We start from the raw sequence: 25,807 nt of genomic DNA, 5'->3' as shown, positions 1-25,807 counted from the left end.
TTTCATTTCGAAATTCTACGCATAACGGTCATAACAATTGACAACGTTCGCCATGTTGATCTTTCTTATTTATTGCCCCATCTTCACAAAATTTGGTAGGTGGCTTCCCTGCGCTAACCAAAACCGATGTACGTACAGTACTTATTTCAGTGTATGATGCCACTGTCGGCCGCCATATTGAACTTTTCAACGGTCTTTGTTACTTATGGGCCCATCTTCAAGAAATTTGGTACGCGGGTTCCCAACGCTAACTGAATCCTACATACGTACATATATTCGTCCATAGCCTGCAGCTCGGTCACCGTGTGAGGCGGTGTTGGGTACCCCACCCCAACGCCTCCCACATTGTTGGCTGCCTGCCTATATAAGGCCGCCCGTCGCTCCAGTCTCTCTGCTGATAACTACAGCCTTTTAATTTAATCCACGGCTTCTCCGCTATTTTATTGTTCATTTATTATGATTATAGTTATTGTGTAGGTATTTTAGACTTACTTTACATTGTTCAGGTACCCCCATTAACATGTCTATCGAGGTGATCACCATCGATTAAAGAACTGTCACTTACCGAGTTGTTTTCATGCCCGGAGATTGCATTTGCACCTACCTTTTCCATTCTCTTTGCTACATATTGCACGGCCATTAAGGCTCACTCTTAATATCTGGAGGAACATTGTGTCTTATGTATTGAATGACTGGGACAGGTTCAAGGTGTGGACTGATGGCGGTACAGGAGATAATTATACTTCACAGGAGCACTATAAGAGTAAAATGCTTAAGCCCTTCACCTATGGATCTGCATGTGAGTTGATGGCTGCCACTGAATTGTTCGGTTGTCGCTTTCAAGTGTACCGAAATGGCCAAATATTTTACACCTTTCAACAACCAACAATGCCTTTTAAACATCTTAGATTCACAGGTGACGATTTCAGTAGTGGACACTTTGATGTTTATGAATGTTTAAACTCTCAAAAGCTGGATGTGAAGTTATTGATGAAACCGGTTGTATACTTACAACGCTTGACGGATGCCGAATGTCTCTTCAATACAAGTCCTACAAATACTGTCGTAATTGAAACAAACCATGAAACTCAAACCGATTATGACAGCAGCAATCCAAGCTGTGAGATCTGAAACAAGATTACTTTTCACATGGCCAACTATACGTTGCATGCTCAAGAGTAAGCTCAGCGCACAGCTTGGTCATATTACAACCAGAGGGCCGAACTCACAATGTAGTATACAAAGAGATCCTTAACAAATAATTATTGGTATATTTTCCCTCACTTTAAAAAGGTTTAATTTTCTTCTTAATAAAAATTTTAAGGCAGTACTTCGCCGCTGCGAAGCGCGGGTATTTTGCTAGTTACCTATATAATTCTTTATAAACACATCGCCAGATAAACACTTCAACACAGTCTTCAGTTGTGAGGATTGCAGCAGGGCAATGCCTTCATTTGACTAATGGGGGGTGGGGGTGTAGCTGAATGTGTTCTACTAAACCACACATTTCCAAAACAAAAGCGGGATTTTGGCACAGTGATAAGGATCCACGAGTTTCTTGGCGTATGCCAGGAAAATTTAAGGAGGTCAGGGACAATGAAAAAAAATCATAAACTTAAAGGATACTGGTGTTAAAGCAGAGCTTAAACATGTATGTATCATGCAATCAATTGAAAAGACTGAACCAAAGTTACAGGAATGCATTTAATCCTACCTGTGATGAGAAGTAAATTTAATCTGCGCAGTTTAGGGTCACAGTGAGTCCCTGATCATCACAGCAGGACTTGGTTGGGACAAGAATCAAATATGTTAAATGGTACACCATAGCTTTTTCTTTGCAAGTCTTAACTGCACAGTCAACCAGAAAGAAGTGTGCTGCTTTCAATATAGTAACAAAATCCTATTAAAAATGTGACAGCTTAGTTTAAATCTAGCTATATTCTATGCTCAATCAATGTGATCGGGTGGCTCAGAAGCTAGTGTTCATATTGAATCTTCAGGGGCTTGGGCTGAAGGTGGAAAATGAAGATGAAAGTTATTTACTTCACAGCACAAACAAACATTTTTTTCTAAATTTGGAAGTAGTTGCCCACTACATTTGAAACTGTACCATGCATAAGTACAGTACAGTACTGACTCTATTGTAAAACAGTAAGTTCTGTTTCGTTAATAAAAATTTGGTGCCAAGTTGTTACTGAAAAAATGTTTTTTGTAACATTCCTAATTAAGGCTATTCCAGCTTGAATGACACCTGATCTTGTCTAATATCAGAAGCCTATGCTAATTCGTACCTGTGCGGTCCAAGGTCTCTTTCCTCATCTCATTCTGAAGATCCATGACAGGATGGAGAGTACCTGGGGAGGACGCACTTGACAACAGACTTATGCGAAAAATTGCATCATAATAGGCAAGTACTCTTAACACAAGCATCCCTGAAGCCTACGAAATATTTGTAATCCCGGGCCACCTTAAATTCCTTCACACCTCTCCATTAGCGTCTTCTGTTCTGAAAATATGTTGATCAGCACATGCAGTAATCAGCCTGTTATCCCATCCCCCTGTAAAGACACAACTGATTCTAAATTAATCTGCCAATCCACCTAGCTTGGTTATCATCTGCAAACCTAAACAGTTTGTTATTTACATTCCAATCTAAAGTACAGTACAGTTAGATGAGATGGCCATGAATCACCAATTAATAATCATTCTTTCACTTACCTCGTCAGTGTTGTTAGGAAGGACAGCAGAAATGGAAAACACAATGAATAGCTGGCTCTGCAACACAACGAATTTTAGCAAGTACTGAGTGTGGAAGACAGTACAGTGCAAGTGTACACAAAATTTGGTATAGTACAGTAATCCCTCGCTATATCGCGCTTCGACTTTTGCGGATTCACTCTATCGCGGATTTTAAATGTAAGCACATCTAAATATATATCACGGATTTTTCGCTGGTTCGCTGATTTCTGCGGACAATGGGTCTTTTAATTTATGCTACACGCTTCCTCAGTTTGTTTGCCCTGTTGATTTCATACAATGGACGCTATTGGCGGATGGCTTAGAAGCTACCCAATCAGAGCATGTATTACATATTAACTAAAACTCCTCAATGCTATAAGATATGCGTCCCGCACGTAGCTTAATTGTTTGCTTGTCTCTGCCTCTCTTTCACCCTCTCTGACATTCTCTGCGCCTGACGGAGGGGGTGTGAGCAGAGGTGCTGTTTGCCTAGCGGATACCAACGCACCTCTAAGAAATGCCAGCCGCTTTATTGCGGTGCTTCCAAAAACACACTTATTGATTTTTTGATTGTTTGCTTTAATCTCGCTTTCTCTCTCTCTCTGACGTTCTCTGCGCCTGACGGAGGAGATGTGAGCAGAGGGGCTGTTTGAACAAAGGCTTTTTGCTTAGAAGATACTGACGCTCCTCTAAAAAATGCCGTGGCAAACTTAAAAGCACACGTATTGATTTTTTTGATTGTTTGCTTTTCTTTGCGAGCGATCTCTCTCTCTCTCTCTCTCTCTCTGAAATTCTCTGCTCCTGAAGAGAAGAAGATATATTTGCATTCTTTTAATTGTGAGAAAGAACGGTCATCTCTGTCTTGTCATGGAGCACAGTTTAAACTTTTGACTAAAATGTGTTATTTCATGTCTAGAGGGCTCTAATGTTAACAGTGTGGGAGAGTTTCTAAGGGCTTAAAATATATAAAAATAACCATACAAACATATGGTTTCTACTTCGCGGATTTTCATCTATCGCGGGAGTTCTGGAATGCAACCCCCGCGATCGAGGAGGGATTACTGTATATACAAAAGTATAACAAAAATGCAGATTTACCAGATCCACAGCTTCTTTTGAGGAAAAATAAAGTATAAGAGCACTTGGTATTCATATGTGACTACTGCATACCAGAACATGCAAACCTTCAACTGCTAACCAATTTATAAGGCAAAAAAACTGGAAGTAGTAATCCTTTATTTGAAGATGCAATGCAGAGATCTCTCATCTACAATGTATGTAGCTTACCTTCTTTTTTTTACCAAGAAAAAGTGCCCTCAAAATGTTGTGCCATATAAACAACAGTGGGGATTACCAAAATGGCAGAAGCAAACACTTGTATTCAGAAACCATTGTTGATGGGTGGACATGTATTCTCTTTTCCTATCAAGTAATGAAGTGGAATTAATACCCTGGGAATTTTTTGATGAGTATGGACTCAATATTCTGTAAACTACACAAAGTGTAACATATTCAGTTTCTTATTTTTATCGTTTTCAAAATCTTATTCTTAGAGGTGCATTTGCTCTTTTAAAATCTCTTAGTTTTAAGACTAAAACACTCTGAGCTTGTCAGTTCCCGTCATTGGATAATATGCTTTTATAACCTTATTCATCTAGACTTCTCTGCAACTTAATAAAACTTTACTCAAATCTATATCCATCTAGAACATGTGTGTCAAACTCAAGGCCCGCAGGCCACATCCTGCCAGGCGTGTAATTATATCCGGCCCGCGAGATCATTTTATATATTAATTTTATTAATGGTCCGGCGATATGAAGTGCTGGTAACACAATAAACTACAGATCCCATAATGTAGCGCTTCAGCTGCCTTGCCGAACACTTCCCGCGTTAATCAAGTCAAGCTTATGATGCTGCAAGTTATTGCGAAACTATCCCTCACAATGCCAAAGAGAAAAGTTGATTCTGAAAACAGAGCCTTTAAAAACCGATGGGAGGCTGAGTATATGTTTACTGACATTGCCGGTAAAACCGTGTGTCTCATTTGTGGAGCTAACGTGGCTGTAATTACAGAATTTAATCTAAGACGGCACTATGAGACAAAACATCAGGATAACCTGAAAGACCTGAATGCAAAGCAGAAGATACAGAAAGCAGAAGAATTAAAGAAGAATCTGACACTTTTACACGTGCAAAATCACAAAGTGAAGCTGCTGTGAAAGCAAGTTTTATCGTGGCAGAGGAGATGGCAAAATCAGCCAGGCCATTAACCGAGGGAGAATTTCTGAAGAGCTGCATGATCAAAGTGTTTGATGTCTTAGGTCCAGACAAAAAGCAGATGCTGGCAAATGTAAGCCTGAGTAGAAATACGATTGCTGATCAAATTTGTGAGATGGCCACTGATTTAAGAGTGAAAGAAGCAAAGACTTTATTGCATACTTTCTTTCTATGGATGAAAGTACTGTCATGACTGATACTGCACAGCTGGCCATCTTCATCCGTGGAGTGGACTCCAATTTGCGCGTACAGAGGAAATAATGGACATTAAATCGATGCATGGGACGGCGACTGGAAGAGACATTTTTGAAAATGTATGTCAAAGTATAACCGACATGAAACTGCCCTGGGTCAAACTTATTGCACTTACAACTGATGGAACACGATCTATGTGTAGTGAAAAAAGTGGACTAGTGGGAAGGATGCCAGTAAAGATGCAGGAGGAGAAATGTACTGGTGAGTTAACGGCATATCACTGCATCATACACCAGGAAGCACTATGTGGCAAAGTCCTGAAGATGGACAATGTAATGAGCACTGTAACACAAACCGTAAACTTTATCCGAGCTAAAGGTTTAAATCACCAGCAATTTCAGCCCTTTATGCGGGAGATAGATTCAGAGTATGCGGACATTCCTCATCATACAGAGGTGCATTGGCTAAGTCGGGGAAAAGTTCTCAACAGAGTTGTTGAGCACAGCAACGAAATCTGTCAGTTCATGGAAAGTAAAGGAAAAGACTCCACCAATTTTAGGGATGAAAAGTGGAAATGCGATTTAACATAAAAGCTCATCTCAACGTCTTAAACCTCCAGCTCCAGGGACGTGAGTGCATGATCACTGACATGTATGACTCAGTGAAGGCATTTCAAGTGAAGCTGCTTTTATGGGAGACACAAATGCACCAGTGCAACTTGCCCCACTTTCCCTGTTGCCAAGTAATGGTGAACCAAGTCGGCACAATGGTGTTACCAAATACCGCACTGCGCAATGAGTTCGCACGGCGCTTTGGTGACTTTGAAGAACAAAAAAAGAATTTTGTGTTGCTTCGCAACCCATTTGGTGGAAACTTCACCTGTGCAGATTCAGATGGAGCTGATTGATGGCACACTGAAGGCAAAGTACGATACTGCAGGGCCCACACAGTTTATTCACTCCATTCCCACAGAAATACTCCAGCTCCATCTACATGCGGCTCAAACCTTGTGCATGTTTAGTAGCACATATCTGTGTGAGAAGTTCTTCTCAGTGATGAAGACTAACAAAACAGCACACAGGAGTTGTCTCACTGATGAGCACCTGCAGTCCATCCTGAGAATCTCCACAACACAGAACCTCACACCAAACATAAACAAACTTGTTGCCAAAAATATGCCAGGCGTCCAGCTCTGATAAAATGACATAAGAGCAAAGACAACTGAATGATTTGATTTGTTATTGATGAAAAGCACAAATTTTATTTATATTTCCGGGTTTTGTTATGCAGCATGTTCATATTTTGAATTTATAATTTTGACAGGATATATTTTTATGGAGAGCAAAATATTATGTTATTTAAGGTTTGAGTTGATTTATTCCGGAGTAATATTCCTGTCTGTTTTAATTCATATTTATGTTCAAAAAAGTTAAGTTTTAAAAGTTTAGTTTTAGTTTGTTCAATAAATGTTTATCCTGTTCGGCCTAAAGCGTGTTTTCGGATTTTGCCCCCTGTGCAATTGAGTTTGACACCCCTGATCTAGAAGAAGACTAACCCTTTTAATGGAAAATTGCTCTTAGGTTCCTACTTTCTTACTTAACCCAAGTTTGGCCTGTTTTTCTAAACTACATAGATGAAAACCTTCTCTCTTGATCTATCTCTGAAGAACATAGGTGGATGGGTTATGGATTAGGAATCTAGCATATACTCTATACTATAAGATTAAGCCCCTTTTAATATCTCCATTGCTAGTTGAAAACATTTAAGCATATAATTTTGTTGAACTTAAAGGGGCCGATTGATTAACTAAGAGTTTATCTCTTTTGCTTGGAAATGTTTTATTGGTGCATTCAGACTGTGACATCCAGCTGACTTTAATGCAGGTAATGTAGAAGGAAAAATTTTTACATTAGCATAAAAACAGCAAATTAACATAAAAAGCCATAAAAAGTTATTAAAAGCTTCTAAAACATTACATTAAGCATAAATTAGAATGTCTAGCAAATAAGATAGGTCAAGTAAATAGTTAACTAAAAAATCAGTCATTTTGCATTATTTTTTAAGCTTGAAGCAGGATTGCTGGTATGGGAAAAGAACAAAAATGACGTGTAGAAACCAGCTTAGAATAGGATAAGGAGATTGAGAACACCTGTTCTCAAGGCTGAGAAGCTAAAGGAACGATAGGCGTAAAGAAACCAGCAGGATTATGGAATCAGCAGAAAGGCAACAAAAAGCTTTTGCTAAAAGCAAGGTCACACTGATGTAATGCATGAAGGAAACACAAATATATTCAGGCATCAGCAATAAATATTGAAGAATATATTAGAAATTAACTTTAGCGTAGAAATTAAGGCAAGTCAAGCATGCCAAGCAAATGATTTAATGAAAGCATATACCATATTTCTTTTTAATCAAAGCTTAGCTTTAGGCCACCATTATAACACAGCTTGAAAGGTTTAGAGAAGGAAGTGACACCATGAAAGACCAAATATGGAATAAGGAACATCTGCCCAGTCGAAGAACCAATCAAAAATAAGCAAAACAGAAACTAAAGTAAACAATAGACAGTATAGACAGTTGCAGAACGAGCCAATTGCATGAGGTCAAAGCGATAAAAAATTATATAAACTTCGTTTGCTTAACCGTTCGGGGTTCAGCTCAATTTGGTCGTATTGGGTTGAGTCCATGTTGTTATTTGTGTTGTTTTATTGCAATAAAGGTTTGAAACTCTGTCTGTCCATCTCGAGTCCTAATAGCCTTCATTTTCAGGTAAAAAGCCTTCTGGTGACTAATTTTGCGCCACGACATATTGGCGACCCCGACGTGAGAAAATAACAGGTCACCTGCGTGAATCCAGCGGCAGGGACGATGCTCTACGAAACGGGCACAGATGGTGGCCCCCTAAAAGGTAAGCGATATTTTCACTAAACTAATTTGTGTAAAGTTTCAGAGAGCATCTGCCCCTCCAACAGAGACGAGCAGCATTTGGCCTTTCAAAAACAAACAGGTAGGAATAAGGAATGAGCAGACAGACTTAAATGGAATGTGTGAAGACTGTACAGCTAATATGAATATGTGTGAATGAATGGGAGTGCAGTAAATAGGACGCTCCAATCCCAGGCGAGTTCAGAGGGCTGCACGGAGCAGTAAGACGCTCCGGCCCAGTCGAGTCAGGAGTGCTCTGACCCAGGCGAGTCAGGGGCTGCATTGTAACGGGTAGTGATGGAAATCCTGTCAAATACTAAGGTTGCCGTGACGACAGTGAACCGTTTATAGATGGGTGTGGAATTCCTAAATTGGCACCCTTTGCTGTGGCTGTATGTTCCCCAGTGAGAAGGGTGAGATGTCGTAAAATTCCCGCTGGTCTTGAGAGGGAGCAAATCTTTGGGAAAAGCTAACGGCAGTTCCTTCTGGTTGTGCCTCAGTAAGACAGTTAATTCAGGTGCGACTGGAGGCCTATCATTACAGGCCCGAAGTAGAGACAGGGGTCTGACATGTAGGCAAAAATTCCTGTTAAGGTACCGCTTGCAGCTTGTCAATAGGGAGAGCAAGTGGAAGTTCTGCTCGGTGGGACAGGTAAATTGAGTGTGCTAGTATTAAAGGACAGATAAAACAATAAACAAAAAGTTCTATTCCCTTATTTTTATTTCATCTTTATTTTACCTTTGGATAGTTTAGGGAGGCACGCAAGTGCTGTATTTATGGAGCGCTTTTAAAAAGTGTCATGGCAATTGTAGAAGCACGTACAGGTGCGCAGAATGCTTGGAGCACTTTAAAAAGTGACGCGGCACGTGAAGCACACAGGTGCAGATTGAAGAAGAATGTATGGTACAGAGGTACAAATCTAGTACAGGGCAAAAATAGGACACTAGTGATTAGCACACTAGGTGCTAAAAAGTGTGATTGAGTAAGAGTGTGGATTTTAGGGTGTATAACTTTTTATGTGCAAAATAAACTATATTGATTTAGAGAATATATAAAACACCTGCATGTGAAATAACTAAAAATAAATTTCACCTGGTGGGAGGAGCAGTAGAGCAGGAAAAAAGGCTATTATTCAGACCCATAATTGTGACTTTATACACTGTTCAGAGACGCGTGCAGCAAGATATAAGTTGTGGGGTAAAAAAAGACAATACGATTGAACATTTTTACAACGTGTATTCAAAGGTGAATAAAAGAACAGTGCTAAAATTAGATAAATATTTACATAAGGGTAGAAGAGAAAATAATATTTCAGATTATTAAGGAGAAACATGAAAAAATAGCAGGAGATGTAGATCAAATTACAGGAAGAGTCCTGTGCAAATACTGGAAGGTTGAGACTCAAAAGAAAAGTACAGATTTATTACTGTGGTTGTAAGTTGTGGAAAAGTTAGGCAGCAAAATTTATGGCACAAGAAAAGATCCTGCAAATAACTCATGGTGTGCATACTCATTATTGGAGCGAAGATTTTTACATAAACGCAGCATGACAACTGCACAAATTAACTAGGAAGATGCATGCTGCCAGCAGTCATAGTAACGAAGGTCCTTTGTAAGATCAAACCTAAATTAATTAGAGATTCAAAATTAAGATTGGCAATAGGAAGCCCATGGCTACAGGGAGTTAAAATAAGTATGAGCGAGTTGTCTGTGGATATATTGGGGCGTAATGATCCCCTCCTCAAAGAACTCATTGAAAAATTATCTCAAAAATGGCATAAGAGAACAAAAGGTTTTAAAAACCACTGGCCCCAAAAAGGTTTATTTAATCTGGAACTATGCAAAGAAATGATAGAGCACATAAAAATTATAAAACAGAAGATGCTAGCGAAAAAAGAGATAGGCAGAACAAAAACATAGTGCAAATGTTTATGGGGGAAGCAATGAGAAGAAGCACTAGAAAGAATGAATCGGTGCTTTACTGACAGAGAGGTAGAGAATAAAATCCCCCCCGGCATCGTCGGGCATATTGCATGAGTTCCCACTGATAGAAGGAAAAGGAAAGTTTAAAGGGTAAACAGTGGTGAAAAATGAGGAGGAGGAGTTAAGAGAAAAGAAAACAAACAGGACGAACTAAAAAAGCAAGAGCTCAAATCAGCACAAAAGGTGGCGCCAGACACGGAGTAGTGGAATAAAATAAATATTTAGCTGTGAGTGCCACCCCCAAATCACAGGAAATGGTGGGCCGAGCAAATGGGATCATAAAAAATATGATGGTTAAAACCTGTGCAGACACTGGTCTTAGTTGGGGAAAACGCTATGCCAATTGCTTTAATGTTTTATCGTTCGCAGACTAACAGAGTGACGTATTTAGCACAACATGAAATGCCTACTGGTCGACCAATGCCTACACCTGTTTGGAGGAAACTCCCTAAAGGTCCCCCTTTACAGCAGCTTGAGCATGAAATACAGCCCTAGATGAGGCAACTAAGTATAAATTGCAAAGTATGTATGTATATAAAGAAAAAGAAAAAACAACAATTAAGCACATTTGAGTAAAGTGGATGAAACTGATTTTGTGGTCAAATTTGAATTGTAAAAATAAAAGAGCAGTACAGTAATTAGGTTTCCACCGTTAAATAATAAAAAAGCAGCTAGGTGAAGTGTAGGCAGACACACACACATATGTTTTAATTGCCCCATCCCCGAATAAGGAATGATTGAGTGAGTGACTGCATGAGCTCAGTTATCTCTTAGTGGTAGTAAAAATGAGCCACAGGTGCGGAGACAAGTGTGAGTGTGACTGCACTCTGGACCCAAATAGTGAGTAACGAGAGACACAATAAAGTAATCAAGCACATAACGAGTGTGAGTGAGATTTTGTAATCAAAGCATTTCTTTCATAGAGATACATTAAGAGATTTTTATCTAGACGGTGTCACTGTTAGGAGTTACAGCAAATAAATTATGAAAGCCAAAGTAGTTTAGATAGATAGATAGAGATAGAAAGATAGACACTTTATTAATCCCAAGGGGAAATTCACATAATCCAGCAGCAGTATACTGATACAAAGAAACAATATTAAATAGTAATAAAAATGAAAAAAATTAAAATAAAATTAATGTTAGCATTTACTCCCCCGGGTGGAATTGAAGAGTCACATAGTGTGGGGGAGGAACGATCTCCTCAGTCTGTCAGTGGAGCAGGACAGTGACAAAAGTCTGTCACTGAAGCTATTCCTCTGTCTGGAGATGACACTGTTAAGTGGATGCAGTAGATTAATAATGATTGACAGGAGTTTGCTTAGTTTAATTAAGATGAATATAAATTTATGATCAGAGAAATATATTCGAAAAATATATTCGAAAAAGCATTAACATGGTTCACTTGACATGATTTCTTAAAAATACATTTAATACCATGCTTTAAATACTTTCAGTTGGCATAAGTTTCATTCCTTGCAGCAGTAGGATTACGTAAAATTATCAAGAAGCATAATTAAGGTAAGCACAAGAAATTTAGGAGAATTGCGAACATTTAGGAGACTAGAAAGGTATTATAATTAGAATTTGGATATTAAAATGTGACGCTTTGAAAAAGTTAACTTGATTCAAATACTTGTGCCTCATGTTACTTCCTGTTAAAAACAATTCGAGCAGTATTTACAGTTTGATAAGCAGCCTTCAGAGAAATGTAGGAGTAAAGCACCAAAAGAAAAAGCGATAGAAAAATGTGTGAGTTTATAGATTATGTGTGTATATATTTGTACATATATTTGTGGGGAAAGAATATAATTATATGTGCTAAAAAGAAATGTGCACTGTATTTAACTTCAAAGGTACCCGGTGCTCGCTGATGTCTGTATGTGAGTATGTCTGAGCTGAATGTGTGTGCATGCGCGTTGTTTGTTCTGTGTGTGTGTGTGTGTGTGTGTGTTTGGGAGTAAGAAAGCGAACCATGGAGACCTCTGGGTAATGTAGTTCAAATATGATTCGCTGAAACTGCCTTGTGCATCTAAATTTCCAGAGCTCTGAGTAAATATGGGTTAAAATAAATTTGAGTATGTGTAACATTTGATAAAATAAAAGGGTGTCCACTTCTAATTATACAAATGTGTAGAAATATTCGAGTCATCTTTCCTTCGGACCCTGATGAAGTCTTAAGGAAAAATGTTCTTTTGATAACTATAACATATAAGGGAAACAATGTCTTTCAATTTCCTTCAGTCCTTTTTCTTGTGATGAGTATATGTGAAATTGTGCATTATGAGGGTCGAGAGAGAGATAGATACTTTATTAATCCCAAGGGGAAATTCACATAATCCAGCAGCAGTATACTGATACAAAGAAACAATATTAAATTAAATAGTAATAAAAATGAAAAAAATGAAAAAAATTAAAATAAAATTAATGTTAGCATGTACTCCCGGGTGAAATTGAAGAGTCGCATAGTGCGGGGGAGGAACGATCTCTTTAGTCTGTCAGTGGAGCAGGACAGTGACAAAAGTCTGTCACTGAAGCTACTCCTCTGCCTGGAGAGGACACTGTTAAGTGGATGCAGTGGATTATTCATGATTGACAGGAGTTTGCTGAGTGCCCATCTCTCTGCCACAGATGTTAAACTGTCCAACTTTAATCCTACAATAGAGCCTGCCTTCTTAACAAGTTTGTCCAGGCGTGAGGCGTCTTTCATCTTTATGCTGCCACCCCAACACACCACCACGTAGAAGAGGGTACTCGCCACAACCGTCTGGTAGAACATCTGCAGCATCTTACTGCAGATGTTGAAGGATGCCAACCTTCTCAGAAAGTATAGTCTGCTCTGACCTTTCTTACATAGAGCATCGGTATTGGCAGTCCAGTCCAATTTGTCATCCAGCTGCACTCCCAGATATTTAAAGGTCTGCACCCTCTGCACACAGTCACCTCTGATGATCACAGGGTCCATGAGGGGCCTAGGCCTCCTAAAATCCACCACCAGCTCCTTGGTCTTGTTGGTGTTAAGGTGTAAGTGGAGAATGTGGTGGCGCAGTAGTTAGCACTTATGCTAAGATTCAAGCTTATACTGTATATGTTATTTGTTTTGAGTTAATATTCTCAGTGACAGTTTAGTCTTTTTTCTGGGAGTGCCATTTTGCTGTGGTATCGAACCACGTGATTTCTCGATAGTTGGATTTTCCCTTATTGTCGCAAGAGTGGATGACCACGGAAACAGTTCCTCATTGTCGCGGAGTCATTTCGCCAATAGAGTCTCCTTGATCTAGAAACCAGCGCCATTTAAAGCTGAGCAGGATTGTGGTATGTTTCCTAGGGTTAACACCAGCTAACGTCATGAGAGGCAGTTTTAATGTTCATTTGTCCTGATTGATAATGTTAAGTCAGAATGGAACTTGCTCTTCTTCAGAGTTCATTTTATTTCGGATAAACGTGGTGTTGTTTGAAAGAATGAAATGATTGATATTAATGTGTATGAGAATATAAATGTTTGTTGAAATTAAAAGAGCTCTTAATTCAAAATAAAACAAAGATATGAACAGGTGGTGTAAAAAGTCTCCAGATTAGGCATGATATTATATGAGCACCCCTTTTGTTTGAGTACTGGCCAGACTCTGATGCAAGGAGGATTTGAATTACAAAGAGTAAAAATTAAATAAAAGGAGACATTCTTTAAAAAAGTAATGAAGCTGAAGAAAAACAGTGGCTTCCAGTCCAGGTAGTGTTCCATTCTAAGATATGCTATAAAAAGGAGGGAATAAGGGGGTTAACTAAGAGAAAAACAGACTGTGCTCTATGGAGAAATTAAGTGTAGAAATTAAGGCAAGTCAAGCATGCCAAGCAAATGATTTAATGAAAGCATATACCATATTTCTTTTTAATCAAAGCTTAGCTTTAGGCCACTATTATAACATAGCTTGAAAAGTTTAGAGAAGGAAGTGACACCATGAAAGACCAAATATGGAATAAGGAACATCTGCCCAGTCGAAGAACCAATCTAAAATAAGCAAAACAGAAACTAGAATGAACAATAGACAGTACAGACATATGCAGAATGCACATGCATTCGATTGCTGAACCGTTCGGGACTCAGCTCAATTTGGCCGTATTGGGTTGAGTCCGTGTTATTTGTGTTGTTTAATTGCAATAAAGCTTTAAAACTCTGTCTGCCCACCTCGAGTCCTAATAGCCTTCATTTTCAGGTAAAAAGCCTTCTGGTGATGGATTTTTTGCCATGACAGTAACATGAGAATTAGCAACTCCAAATATCTATGGTCATGGTCTTCTCCCTAAAAAGAATGGTTTGTCCCCTGTAGATAAAAGAGAATCCAAGTGAATGAGTTTAAGTACCTGTAACTCTTGCTCACATGTGAGGTTAGTAGCAATCAACCAATTGACAAATGAATCTGCCTTCTCCCAGTATGTGGATTGTAACACCTGTGAAAAAGGACTATTGACCTCCTGTATGTAAACAGTAAAGACGCATACAGCGCCACCCCACTGCCTGCACTTGGGAAAGCAGATCATAACCTGGTTCTGCTTCAGCCTCACTACAAACAAAAAGTGAGGGAGCTATGTACAACCACACACTCATTGAGGAAGTGGTCCCATGAGGCAGAGCAGGCTCCGAGAGACTGCTTTGGAACTACGGACTGGGATATCCTGCAGGGATCATATAATGAGAACATTGAGGAGGTTGTTGACTGCACTACTGACTACATCAACTTCTGTATGGACATTGTAGTTCCAGTAAGAACAGTATGCTGCTATGCTAACAGCAAGCTATGAATTTCAAGTGACATCAAGGGCCTTTTGAACCAGAAGAAAAGAGCTTTTAATAGCGGTGATCAGCATGAGCTCAAGCGCATGCAGAAAGAACTCAGAGTCCAGCTCAGGTCGGTGAAGGAGCAGTACAGGAGAAAGCTGGAGCAGAAGTTGCAGAATAACAGCATGAAGGAAGTGTGGGATGGGATGAAGTTCATCACTGGCTGCAACTCGAAGTGGGGTGCCACCATTGAGAGAGATGTGGAGATAGCAAACCAAATGAACAACTTCTTTAACAAGTTTTACCACCCTAACCCACTCTCACCTTGGTGTACTGTACCCTCCACCCATCCTTGTGCTGATACCAGCATAGGATAGACTTCCCCACCCACAAGAGAGCTGAGGAGACTTCGTGCCAGCAAGGCAGTCGGTCCAGATGGAGGATCGCCACGACTGCTGAAGGCCTGTGCGTTGGAGCTGGGGAGTCCTCTACAGCGCATCTTCAACCTGAGCCTGGAACAGGGGAAGAGTCCCGAGGCTTTGGAAAACATCTTGCATCACCCCAGTCCCAAAAGTATCACGTCCTAATGAGCTGAATGACTTCCGGCCTGTCGCTCTGATGTCGCATATGATGGAGCAGCTGCTGCTTCACCACCTGAGGCCATAGATCTGCCACACCCTCGATCCTCTGCAGTTTGCATACCAGGAGAAGGTGGGAGCGGAGGATGCCATCATCTATATGCTACACCAATTCCTCTCCTACTTGGACAGAGGCAGTGGTGCTGTAAAAATGATGTTTCTGGACTTCTCTAGTGCCTTCAACACCATCCAACCTCTGCTCTGTAGGGACAAGCTGACAGAGATGGGAGTGGATTCAAACCTGGTGGCATGCATCATGGGCTATTACAGACAGACCTCAGTATGTGCGTCTTGGGAACTGCAGGTCTGACATTGTGGTCAGCAACACAGGAGCGCCGCAAGGGACTGTACTTTCTCTGGTCCTGTTCAGCTTACAGTGGTATGAAAAACTATTTGCCCCCTTCCCGATTTCTTATTCTTTTGCATGTTTGTTACACAACATGTTTCTGATCATCAAACACATTTAACCATTAGTCAAATATAACACAAGTAAACACAAAATGCAGTTTTTTTAAATGATGGTTTTTATTATTTAGGGAAAAAAAATCCAAACCTACATGGCCCTGTGTGAAAAAGTAATTTCCCCCTTGTTAAAAAAATAACGTAACTGTGGTGTATCACACCCGAGTTCAATTTCCGTAGCCACCCCAGGCCTGATTACTGCCACACCTGTTTCAATCAAGAAATCACTTAAAATAGGAGCTGCCTGACACAGAGAAGTAGACCAAAAGCACCTCAAAAGCTAGACATCATGCCAAGATCCAAAGAAATTCAGGAACAAATGAGAACAGAAGTAATTGAGATCTATCAGTCTGGTAAAGGTTATAAAGCCATTTCTAAAGCTTTGGGACTCCAGCGAACCACAGTGAGAGCCATTATCCACAAATGGCAAAAAAATGAAACAGTGGTGAACCTTCCCAGGAGTGGCCGGCCGACCAAAATTACCCCAAGAGCGCAGAGACGACTCATCCGAGAGGTCACAAAAGACCCCAGGACAACGTCTAAAGAACTGCAGGCCTCACTTGCCTCAATTAAGGTCAGTGTTCACGACTCCACCATAAAAAGAGACTGGGCAAAACGGCCTGCATGGCAGATTTCCAAGACGCAAACCACTGATAAGCAAAAAGAACATTAGGGCTCGTCTCAATTTTGCTAAGAAACATCTCAATGATTGCCAAGACTTTTGGGAAAATACCTTGTGGACTGATGAGACAAAAGTTGAACTTTTGGAAGGCAAATGTCCCGTTACATCTGGCGTAAAAGGAACACAGCATTTCAGAAAAAGAATATCATACCAACAGTAAAATATGGTTGTGGTAGTGTGATGGTCTGGGGTTGTTTTGCTGCTTCAGGACCTGGAAGGCTTGCTGTGATAGATGGAACCATGAATTCTACTGTCTACCAAAAAATCCTGAAGGAGAATGTCCGGTCATCTGTTCGTCAACTCAAGCTGAAGCGATCTTGGGTGCTGCAACAGGACAATGACCCAAAACACACCAGTAAATCCACCTCTGAATGGCTGAAGAAAAACAAAATGAAGACTTTGGAGTGGCCTAGTCAAAGTCCTGACCTGAATCCAATTGAGATGCCATGGCATGACCTTAAAAAGGCGGTTCATGCTAGAAAACCCTCAAATAAAGCTGAATTACAACAATTCTGCAAAGAGGAGTGGGCCAAAATTCCTCCAGAGCGCTGTAAAAGACTCATTGCAAGTTATCGCAAACGCTTGATTGCAGTTATTGCTGCTAAGGGTGGCCCAACCAGTTATTAGGTTTCAGGGGCAATTACTTTTTCACACAGGGCCATGTAGGTTTGGATTTTTTTTCTCCCTAAATAATAAAAACCATCATTTAAAAACTGCATTTTGTGTTTACTTGTGTTATATTTGACTAATGGTTAAATGTTTTTGATGATCAGAAACATTTTGTGCGACAAACATGCAAAAGAATAAGAAATCCGGAAGGGAGCAAATAGTTTTTCACACCACTGTATATACATACATCAGACTTCTAATACAACTCGGAGTCCTGCCACGTGCAAACATTCACTGACAACACTGCTATCGTGGGCTGCATCAGGAGTGGGCAGGAGGAGTATAGGAACCTAATCAAGGACTTTGTTAAATGGTGCGACTCAAACCACTTACACCTGAACACCAGCAAAACCAAGGAGCTGGTGGTGGATTTTAGGAGGCTCAGGCCCCTCACGGACCCTGCGATCATCAGAGGTGACCGTGTGCAAAGGGTGCAGACCTAGAAATACCTGGGACTGCAGCTGGATGATAAATTCGACTGGACTGCCAATACTGATGCTCTGTCGACTATACTTCCTTATAAGACTGGCATCCTTCAACATCTGCAATAAGATGCTGCAGATGTTCTATCAGATGGTCGTGGCGAGCACCCTCTTCTACGCAGTGGTGTGCTGGGGAGGCAGCATAAAGAAGAGGGACGCCTCATGCCTGGACAAACTGGTGAGGAAGGCAGGCTCTATTGTAGGCATGTAGGCATGGAGCTGGACAGCTTGACATCTGTGGCAGAGCGATGGGCGTCGAGCAGGCTCCTGTCAATCATGGAGAATCCACTGCATCCACTGAACAGGATCATCTCCAGACAGAGGAGCAGCTTAAGCAACAGACTGCTGTTACTGCCCTGCTCCAATGACAGACTGAGGAGATCATTCCTCCCCCACACTATGTGACTCCCGGGGGGGTAAACATTAACATTATACAAAAGTTATTGTCTGTTTTAACCTGCATTTTTTTCACTCTTTAAATTTAATATTGTTTATTTTTAACAGTATGCTGCTGCTGTAGTATGTGAATTTCCCCTTGGGATTAATAAAGTATCTGTCTATCTACCGCGTGTATTCCATTTTATATTTATTAACATCTGAGTGGATCATTATCCCTGGGGACTTAAAGTGCTAAGATAATCACACCTGTTGATTACTCACTGCTGTGTGCTAGGACTTCCAAGCTCTGATAATGATTTTTATGTGCATTTTATTGTCCTACATTATTAGTGAATCAAACCTCCAGCAGCATTACTTTGCATTTTTCCTAGACTGTTGCTGAGTTATAGTCAGTGCTCACTTGTACTCAAACTGTTATCCAATATACTCCTCTGTGCTGCTGTTTTTAGTCAGTTTGTTGTTTCTCAGATAAGACTGGCTTTCCACTGTGCTGAAATATCCTAAGGACAAATTTCTAGATATTAAACATTTTGTCCACAGCAAAGAGTAACACTAGAATGCCCTGTTGCAGACCGTCCAAAGTATTTACACAGTGGTCTGGGACACTGTCATCATCAGACCGTAAAGTTCATCAGCATTTGTTCTGGAATACACCATCTTACTCAGGGTTTTAGGAATAAGGGTGCCAAGGTGTCAAATTTGTGCTATAATGAAATCAACTCTGGATGTGGATCTGTGCATAATAAACTCTGAGCTGCTTACATTGCCTTGCTTAAAACAAAGTAAAATCAATAGTAAAGTCAGAATTCATTATGAGCTGCAACATTGATACATTATACTTAACTAAATAGTGTCACAAATCTGAAGAGTTTTTTTATCTCTAAATGAGGTAAATCCATACTATTATATCTACTTTGCAGTGGCATGGAGCTCTGGTCAGAGTGGAGGACTTACGGAAACATCAAAACCCCACCAATTGAAAGTTCATTGTCCTTTGTGTATTTGGCTCTGAAATGTATCAAGAAAACTGGTCCTATCCCACCATTCTCTATCAACCTCCAAAAAACAATGGATTGTTTGCAACTGATCTAACTAAACTGCTAACTCAGTTAATTTGTATTTCCTAGACAATCATTCTTGGACGCGATTTTAACATCACTGACATTCCTATATGTAAGTTAACAAATTAATTCCTATCCCTATTAGAATGTTTTGACAGTACAGTTGATTTGCTTACTCTATGTGGTGATCACATATTAGACCTGGTTTGCACACCTAGCATATATTTCAGCAATGCTTACAGAGCTGATTTGGGCCTGTGATCATAAAGTATAGCTTTTCAATGTCTCAATGCCTCTTTCGGCTTTTAACTATAAATGTCATTTAAAGAGTGACTGCAAGTAGAGGATTTAAAATAAATGACGAAGAAGTGGGATAGTTGGAGAGATGCAGAAAGTAGACAAGAGTACAAGGAGATAAGGTGGCAAGGCTAAAGAAAAGGTGTACGATGAGTTGTATGAGAGACTGGACACTAAGGAGGGACAAAAGGACCTGTACCAAGCTGGTAAAGAGGTGCAGCAGGTTAGGGTGATAAAGGATGAAGATGGAAACATGCAAGCGAAGAGAATGTGTTGAGCAGATGGAAAGAGTACTTTGAGAGGCTGATGAATGGAGAGAGAGAGAGAGAAGATTGGATGATGTGGAGATAGTGAATCAGGAAGTGCAACGTATTAGCAAAGAGGAAGTAAGGACAGCCATGAACAGGATGAAGAATGGAAAAGCTGTTGGTCCAGATGACATACCTGTGGAAGCATGGAGGTATTTAGTAATTATGGCAGTTAAGTTTTTAACAAGATTGTTTAATGGAATCTGGAAAGTGAGAGGGTGCCTGAGGAGTGGAGAAAAAGTCTACTGGTACTAATTTTTAAGAATAAGGGGGATGTGCAGAGCTGTAGTAATAACAGGGGGATATAATTGCTGAGCCACAGCATGAAGTTATGCAAAAGAGTAGGTTAAGAAGGGAGGCGAGTATTAGTGAACAGCAGTATGGTTTCATGTCAAGAAAGAGCTCCACAGAAGCCATGTTTGCTCTGAGGGTGTTGATGGAAAAGTATAGAGAAGGCCAGAAGGAGTTGCTTTGTGTCTCTGGACATGGAGAAAGCATATAACAGGGTGCCTCGAAAGGAGTTGTATGAGGAAGTCAGGAGTGGCAGAAAAGTACGCAAGAGTCATACAGGATATATACGAGGGAAGTGTGACAGTGACAGTTGCAAAGTCTGCAGTAGGAGTGACAGATGAATTTAACATTGAGGTGAGATTACATCAGGGATCGGCTCTGAGCCCTTTTCTTATTTGCAATTTTGATGGACAGGTTGACAGATGAGATTAGAAAGGAGTCCCATTGGACTATGATGTTTGCTGATGACATTGTAATATGTAGTGAGAGTAGGGAGCAGGCTGAGGAGATCCCGGAGAGGTGGAGATATGCTCTAGAGAGGAGAGGAATGAAGGTCAGTAGTAACAAGAAAGAATACATGTGTATAAATGAGGAGGTCAGTGGAATGGTGAGGATGCAGGGAGTAGGGTTGGCAAAGGTGGATGAGTTTAAATACTTCCAATCAACAGTACAGAGTAATGAGGATTGTGGAAGAGAGGTGAAAGAGAGAGTGCACGCAGGGTGGAGAAGAGTGTCAGGAGTAATTTGTGACAGACGGTTATCAGGAAGAGTAAAAGGGAAGTCTACAGGAAGGTAGTGAGACCAGCTTTGTTATATGGATTGGAGATAGAGGCACTGACCAGAAAAGCAGGAGACAGCTGGAGGTGGCAAGAGTTAAAGATGCTAAGATTTGCTTTGGGTGTGAAGAGAACAGAAAGGATTAGAAATGAGTACAGTAAAGGGTCAGCTCAAGTAGGACAGTTGGGAGACAAGTCAGAGAGGCAAAACTGTTTTGGTTTGGACATCTGCAGCTGGATATATTTCGAATAGGATGTTAAAGATAAAGCTTCCAGGCAAATGGAAAAGAGGAAGGCCTCAGAGAAAGTTTATGGATATGGTGAGAGAGGACATGCAGGCGTTGGCTGTAAAAGAGCAAGATGCAGAGGACAGGAAGATATGGAACAAGATGATCCGCTGTGGCAATCCCTAAAAGGAGCAGCAGTAGTAGTAGATGGAGAGACTACCGTATATACTTCCGGATAAGTTGGGACTTGATTTTACAGTATCATTTCTGGTATTTTATAATGTTGGTTGTATAAGTGGAATGCGGAAAACTCACGCTATTCGTACAACAGATTAAGATATTATAACGCCCACCTGAGAGAGTAACCGTGGAGCACACAGCCTTTTTTTTCCCTATGTGGGTGTGGCAATGTCCTGTATCAGTGCATGCTCCAAAACACTCTCTCTCTCCCTCTCCCGTTCGAATACCTGAACTATTCCGAAGCAAAGTTTGCATGGATTTGTGTTTTTTGTATCGCACACCCACATACACCTTTATCGTAAGAGCATCCCTTATCTACAACAGAGCATTCGATCAGAAACATATATGAAGCTGGTTTTAAATTAAACGTCATTTAAATAGCGAAAGAAATTGGAAACTGTGCTGCTGCAACAAAATTTGATATGTCTGAGAAACTGATGTGAGATTGGAGCAGGCAAGATGATGTTTAAAAAAAAAAATTTATGAGCGCATTGTATAAAGTATAAGGGTCTGATTTTATGATCGATTTTTCGGGTTTCAAGACCCAACTTATATGTAAGCTTATAGAGTAATATCTTTTTAATACCATGCAACGGTTCTTCTTTCAATGCATCCTCTCTTTCAAGATACTGAAGATGATTTTCATTTGTATCAGAAATTATTATTTGTTGAGGATAGTACTGTGCGTTTTTGGTTTATGGTCTTTTATTCTAAATCAAAGCTTTGTTTCTCCTGTATTTATGTGGATATTATTAGTTTCCAATGTATATGCTCAGTTGTTAATTTTAAATTTCTGTAAAGAACGTTGAGTATGGGAAAGGTGCTATATAAATAAAATGTACTATTAAGATGCTATATGTGCTTTGCCCACTCCAGCGCATGCTCCTAACCTCTCCCTCGTGTCTTTTTTTTTTTTTAATACATTGATAAATGTGGACTAAATAAGCAACTTAGACATCATCAAAAAGTATAATTTTGTTTTGCATTCAAATGAACTAAAAGCAATAACTATACATCAAAATATTGCTGTCAGAAGGTTTTCGTATGGCTTTATAATTCTTTTGCAAAACACCATTCCATACATTGCCTGAAGTATGTGCTACATTTCTAATTGGTAAGATAGCGTAAGAATTTTAATGAGAATATCCCAGTATTGATACAGCAAAACAGCAGAAGAGCTGAAATTACAAAATTTAAAATATTTCAGAAATTACTGTGCTCCAAACCACCGGTTCAATAAAGCTGTGGTGTTATTTCTTTAAACATAACCTTATTACCATTACAACTTGGCTAAACCTATAACAAATACTAATAATTATGAATGAAATTCTTGCCATACCTACACAAGGTTACATAATGCAGAGGTACTTTTACTTTAGGTTATACGCTTACCTTCAAGACATCCTCACAGATTTCCATGACACATGGAGGAATATCTGATAGGTTATCCTTTTTAGAAATAATCCATGGAGATTGCTGTGTTGGAAGAAGATAAGAATGAATTCCTCTTTCTAGTAAATTTCGGACTTCTTCAGAGATTGGTAGTCTGGCCAATCCTTTGATTCTGTCACTTGAGCACAAACATTCTGAAATATATCGTGCCACTGCTAACACTGTATCACTTCGTTGTGGCAACATATTTTGCTTTCGCTGATACAAAGCCATACATTTTTTACGAAGATTTTGTAAAGAATTCACTGACACAATGTCATTACCAAGAATGCAGGCCAATAGCGGGAGGTCACATTTATTAAGTCCCAGAGAACGACAGAGATTTTCTCTTGAGTAAAGAACAGTTGTCATACTGATAAGTTGCAGCTTATTAATGGATAGGTATGGTGCAGTATCATATATAATGTAGTCCGAATCTTGTCCAAGAATACCCAAGCAGTTATTAAGTAGTCCATATTTGGCGATTTCATAATCTGCCTCTTGCAATGAACACCATGTTTCAACACCAAGTGATTTCAAAGCAAATCGAGAGAATGTAGCAAGACCAGAGGGAATGAAGAACATTTCTTTTGCCGGTTGTTGTCCAGAAGTCTTAATCTGCTGAAAAATTTTATCGATTTGTCTGTTGTTCTCCAATCTACGTCTCACCCACTCTGCCCTTTTCTTCTGTTCAACAACTCCATCAAAGAAAAATACCAATTTAATGCCAACAGATGTGAAAGCTTCTATGAAGCTTTCTATACTGTGAAGATATTCTTTCCATTGTCCACCATGTACCCAAGCATCAGCAGTGTACCAATACTTTAAACAAGACATAGCATCAACCACAATTGTTGGAGTGCGCTCTGGATGCTCCTGGTGAATCTGCTTGGCTATTTCTTTTAGGTTCACTTCTACACAGACTTCTGGCCGTACATTTTCTACAAACCACTGAAGGCCTTTCACTCCCATCGCAGCACCTGGTAAGAAGACATTACATTACATAGACGCACACATCAAGTATAGGAGAGTTAAATATTGTAACTGTTTTTAAAGAAAGGAATCCATAATCTGGCTTTTTGGAAATTTATCAAGAACACAAAAGGACAAGAAGGAAACATTTTCTGGGCAGTGTTATGTAAAATAACATTACAAAAGTAGGTAGGAATTTTAAGTGCTTTAATCTCTGTGAAGTGCCTGACCAATAGTAACTTACTCAGGTTATCTAAAGTGTACCCTGTTCAAGACCCTAACTATTGACAATGTCATCTGCACCAACTTTGGTTAGTCACATGTTTTGGAATTGTCCCAGACTCACGGCACAATGAATAAAACTGTTTACCTGTCAGACGGTATAAGAATCACTGGAATAGTAATATAGTTTAATTACAGCAGTGTTCAGAATGGTAAATGATGTGATAATACTGTGTAATTAAAAATCTGTTGTGCTATCTTTGATATAGGAGAAAGTAGGGTGAAATGACAGCTTTTATTGGCTAACTAAACAAATTACAAATGCAAGCTTTTGTAGCAGCTAAGGCCCCTTCATCAGCTGCCTCAAAAGCTTGCATTTGTAATCTATTTAGTTAGCAAATAAAAGCTGTCATTTCACCCTACTTTCTCCTGTATCAATCTATGGCTAACACGGTACAACACTCTACTGCTTGTGCTATCTTTATCACACTGCTCTTCAAGTTATTTTCATTATTTAGAAAAACATAATCCATCCATCTTAACATAGTGGGAAAACAATGATTCTATTTCAGATCATTTCAGATCACAAAAATATACTTTTCCCATCATTGTTTGGAATTTATTTTTGTCAACTTTGGAATTCTTAGGTTTAATTCTGAAAAACTATTTGGATTTCCCATCCCCCCCGAACTTCTTCAGTTTTGCACAGAACTTATTGATTGTTTTTTAGTACCTTTATAATATCTCATTATCTCCAATACTTATAATAGTATCCCAGTAGAAGACAGCAGATGACTCTGAATTTTTAGAGTTTAGATCTAATACAGAAGAAACAGAACATGTATCAGACTGAAAACAAATTTATTTCAATGACAATTATCAAAGCATGCTTTTTTTGTTTAAAGACAAAATTAGTTTTAAGCCCCATACTCTTTTCAATTATACACAACATTCATACTGTATAGGCAATCTCATGTGGATTGGTGTACTGGGGTGTGAATGAGAGGAAAACTTAATTTCCTCCTTTAAGAAAAATAAAAAGATGGAAAATATTACAATAATAATATACTAGTAGGTGAGAGCATTTACAGTGCCTGCAAAAAAATTAAGACACTGGAACAGATCTCTAAATCTGATGAATTTTGAATACTATCAAGATATTTTGCTCTCTGTAATAAAAGATCTGAAACTCAAACTTACTATTATAATAATGTGATATTATTTGATATTACAAAAGAATTCTAAAGAAGGAAAGGAAAAATTGTTTGCATAAGCATTCATTCCCCACACATTAATATTTTGAAAAGCGATTTTCAAGGAAATAACTAAATCTTTTGAGATTAGCATCATTTTTCATATTCAAAAGCTGTTTGAGGGATTCTTACCTATTCACCCAGGATATGCATCAGTTTGCTCAAGCTGGCCACATGACACTTGTACACTATTTTTAAAATCGTACCAGAAATTTTTAGTTGGTTTGAGATCAGTACTTTAACCAAGCCACTGTAAAGTATTAATGGTTTTGTTCTTTAGCCACTCTAACTTACTATGGCTTGATGCTTCGTACCACTGTCCAGCTGAGAAATTAACTTTCACTCTAGAACAGTGGTTCCCAAACTCGATCCTGGGGACCCACTGTGGCTGCAGGATTTTGTTCCAGCCAACTTCTGTTTTTCATTGGACTCTTGGCCTAATTAAATGAGAGTCATTATTTCCCTTTTTCTGTATTTTTGAGTCAATGTACAAATTACAAA

General features: G+C 39.4%; 1 protein-coding gene across 2 annotated transcripts; it reads right to left on the bottom strand.

Moving 5' to 3' along the window:
• Positions 1–2,492: 2,492 nt before the first annotated feature.
• LOC120536890 (constitutive coactivator of peroxisome proliferator-activated receptor gamma-like) lies at positions 2,493–25,594 on the bottom strand. 2 transcript variants are annotated; one of them, XM_039765433.1, is made up of 3 exons: positions 24,787–25,594; positions 22,821–23,839; positions 2,493–2,558 (listed from the first exon to the last, which is right to left on the bottom strand). In XM_039765433.1, the coding sequence occupies exons 1-3, from the start codon at positions 24,800–24,802 to the stop codon at positions 2,538–2,540; spliced, it is 1,056 nt and encodes a 351-aa protein (XP_039621367.1). In that variant the 5' UTR covers positions 24,803–25,594; the 3' UTR covers positions 2,493–2,537. The 2 variants fall into 2 exon arrangements, with proteins under 2 accessions (XP_039621367.1, XP_039621366.1); XM_039765432.1 differs by lacking the exon at positions 2,493–2,558 and adding an exon at positions 22,310–22,606.
• Positions 25,595–25,807: the final 213 nt, after the last annotated feature.

Source organism: Polypterus senegalus, chromosome 10 (assembly GCF_016835505.1).
Source record: "Polypterus senegalus isolate Bchr_013 chromosome 10, ASM1683550v1, whole genome shotgun sequence".
NCBI lineage: Eukaryota > Metazoa > Chordata > Cladistia > Polypteriformes > Polypteridae > Polypterus > Polypterus senegalus.
This window is presented reverse-complemented; position numbering and strand designations above follow the sequence as displayed.

What these genes read in the sequence shown, in the direction of transcription:
- LOC120536890 (XM_039765432.1), bottom strand. An exon ending in TCTGTGAGGATGTCTTGAAG is followed by an intron (nt 22,607 to 22,820) that starts GTAAGCGTATAA and finishes TTGTAATTTCAG; the next exon opens with CTCTTCTGCTGTTTTGCTGT.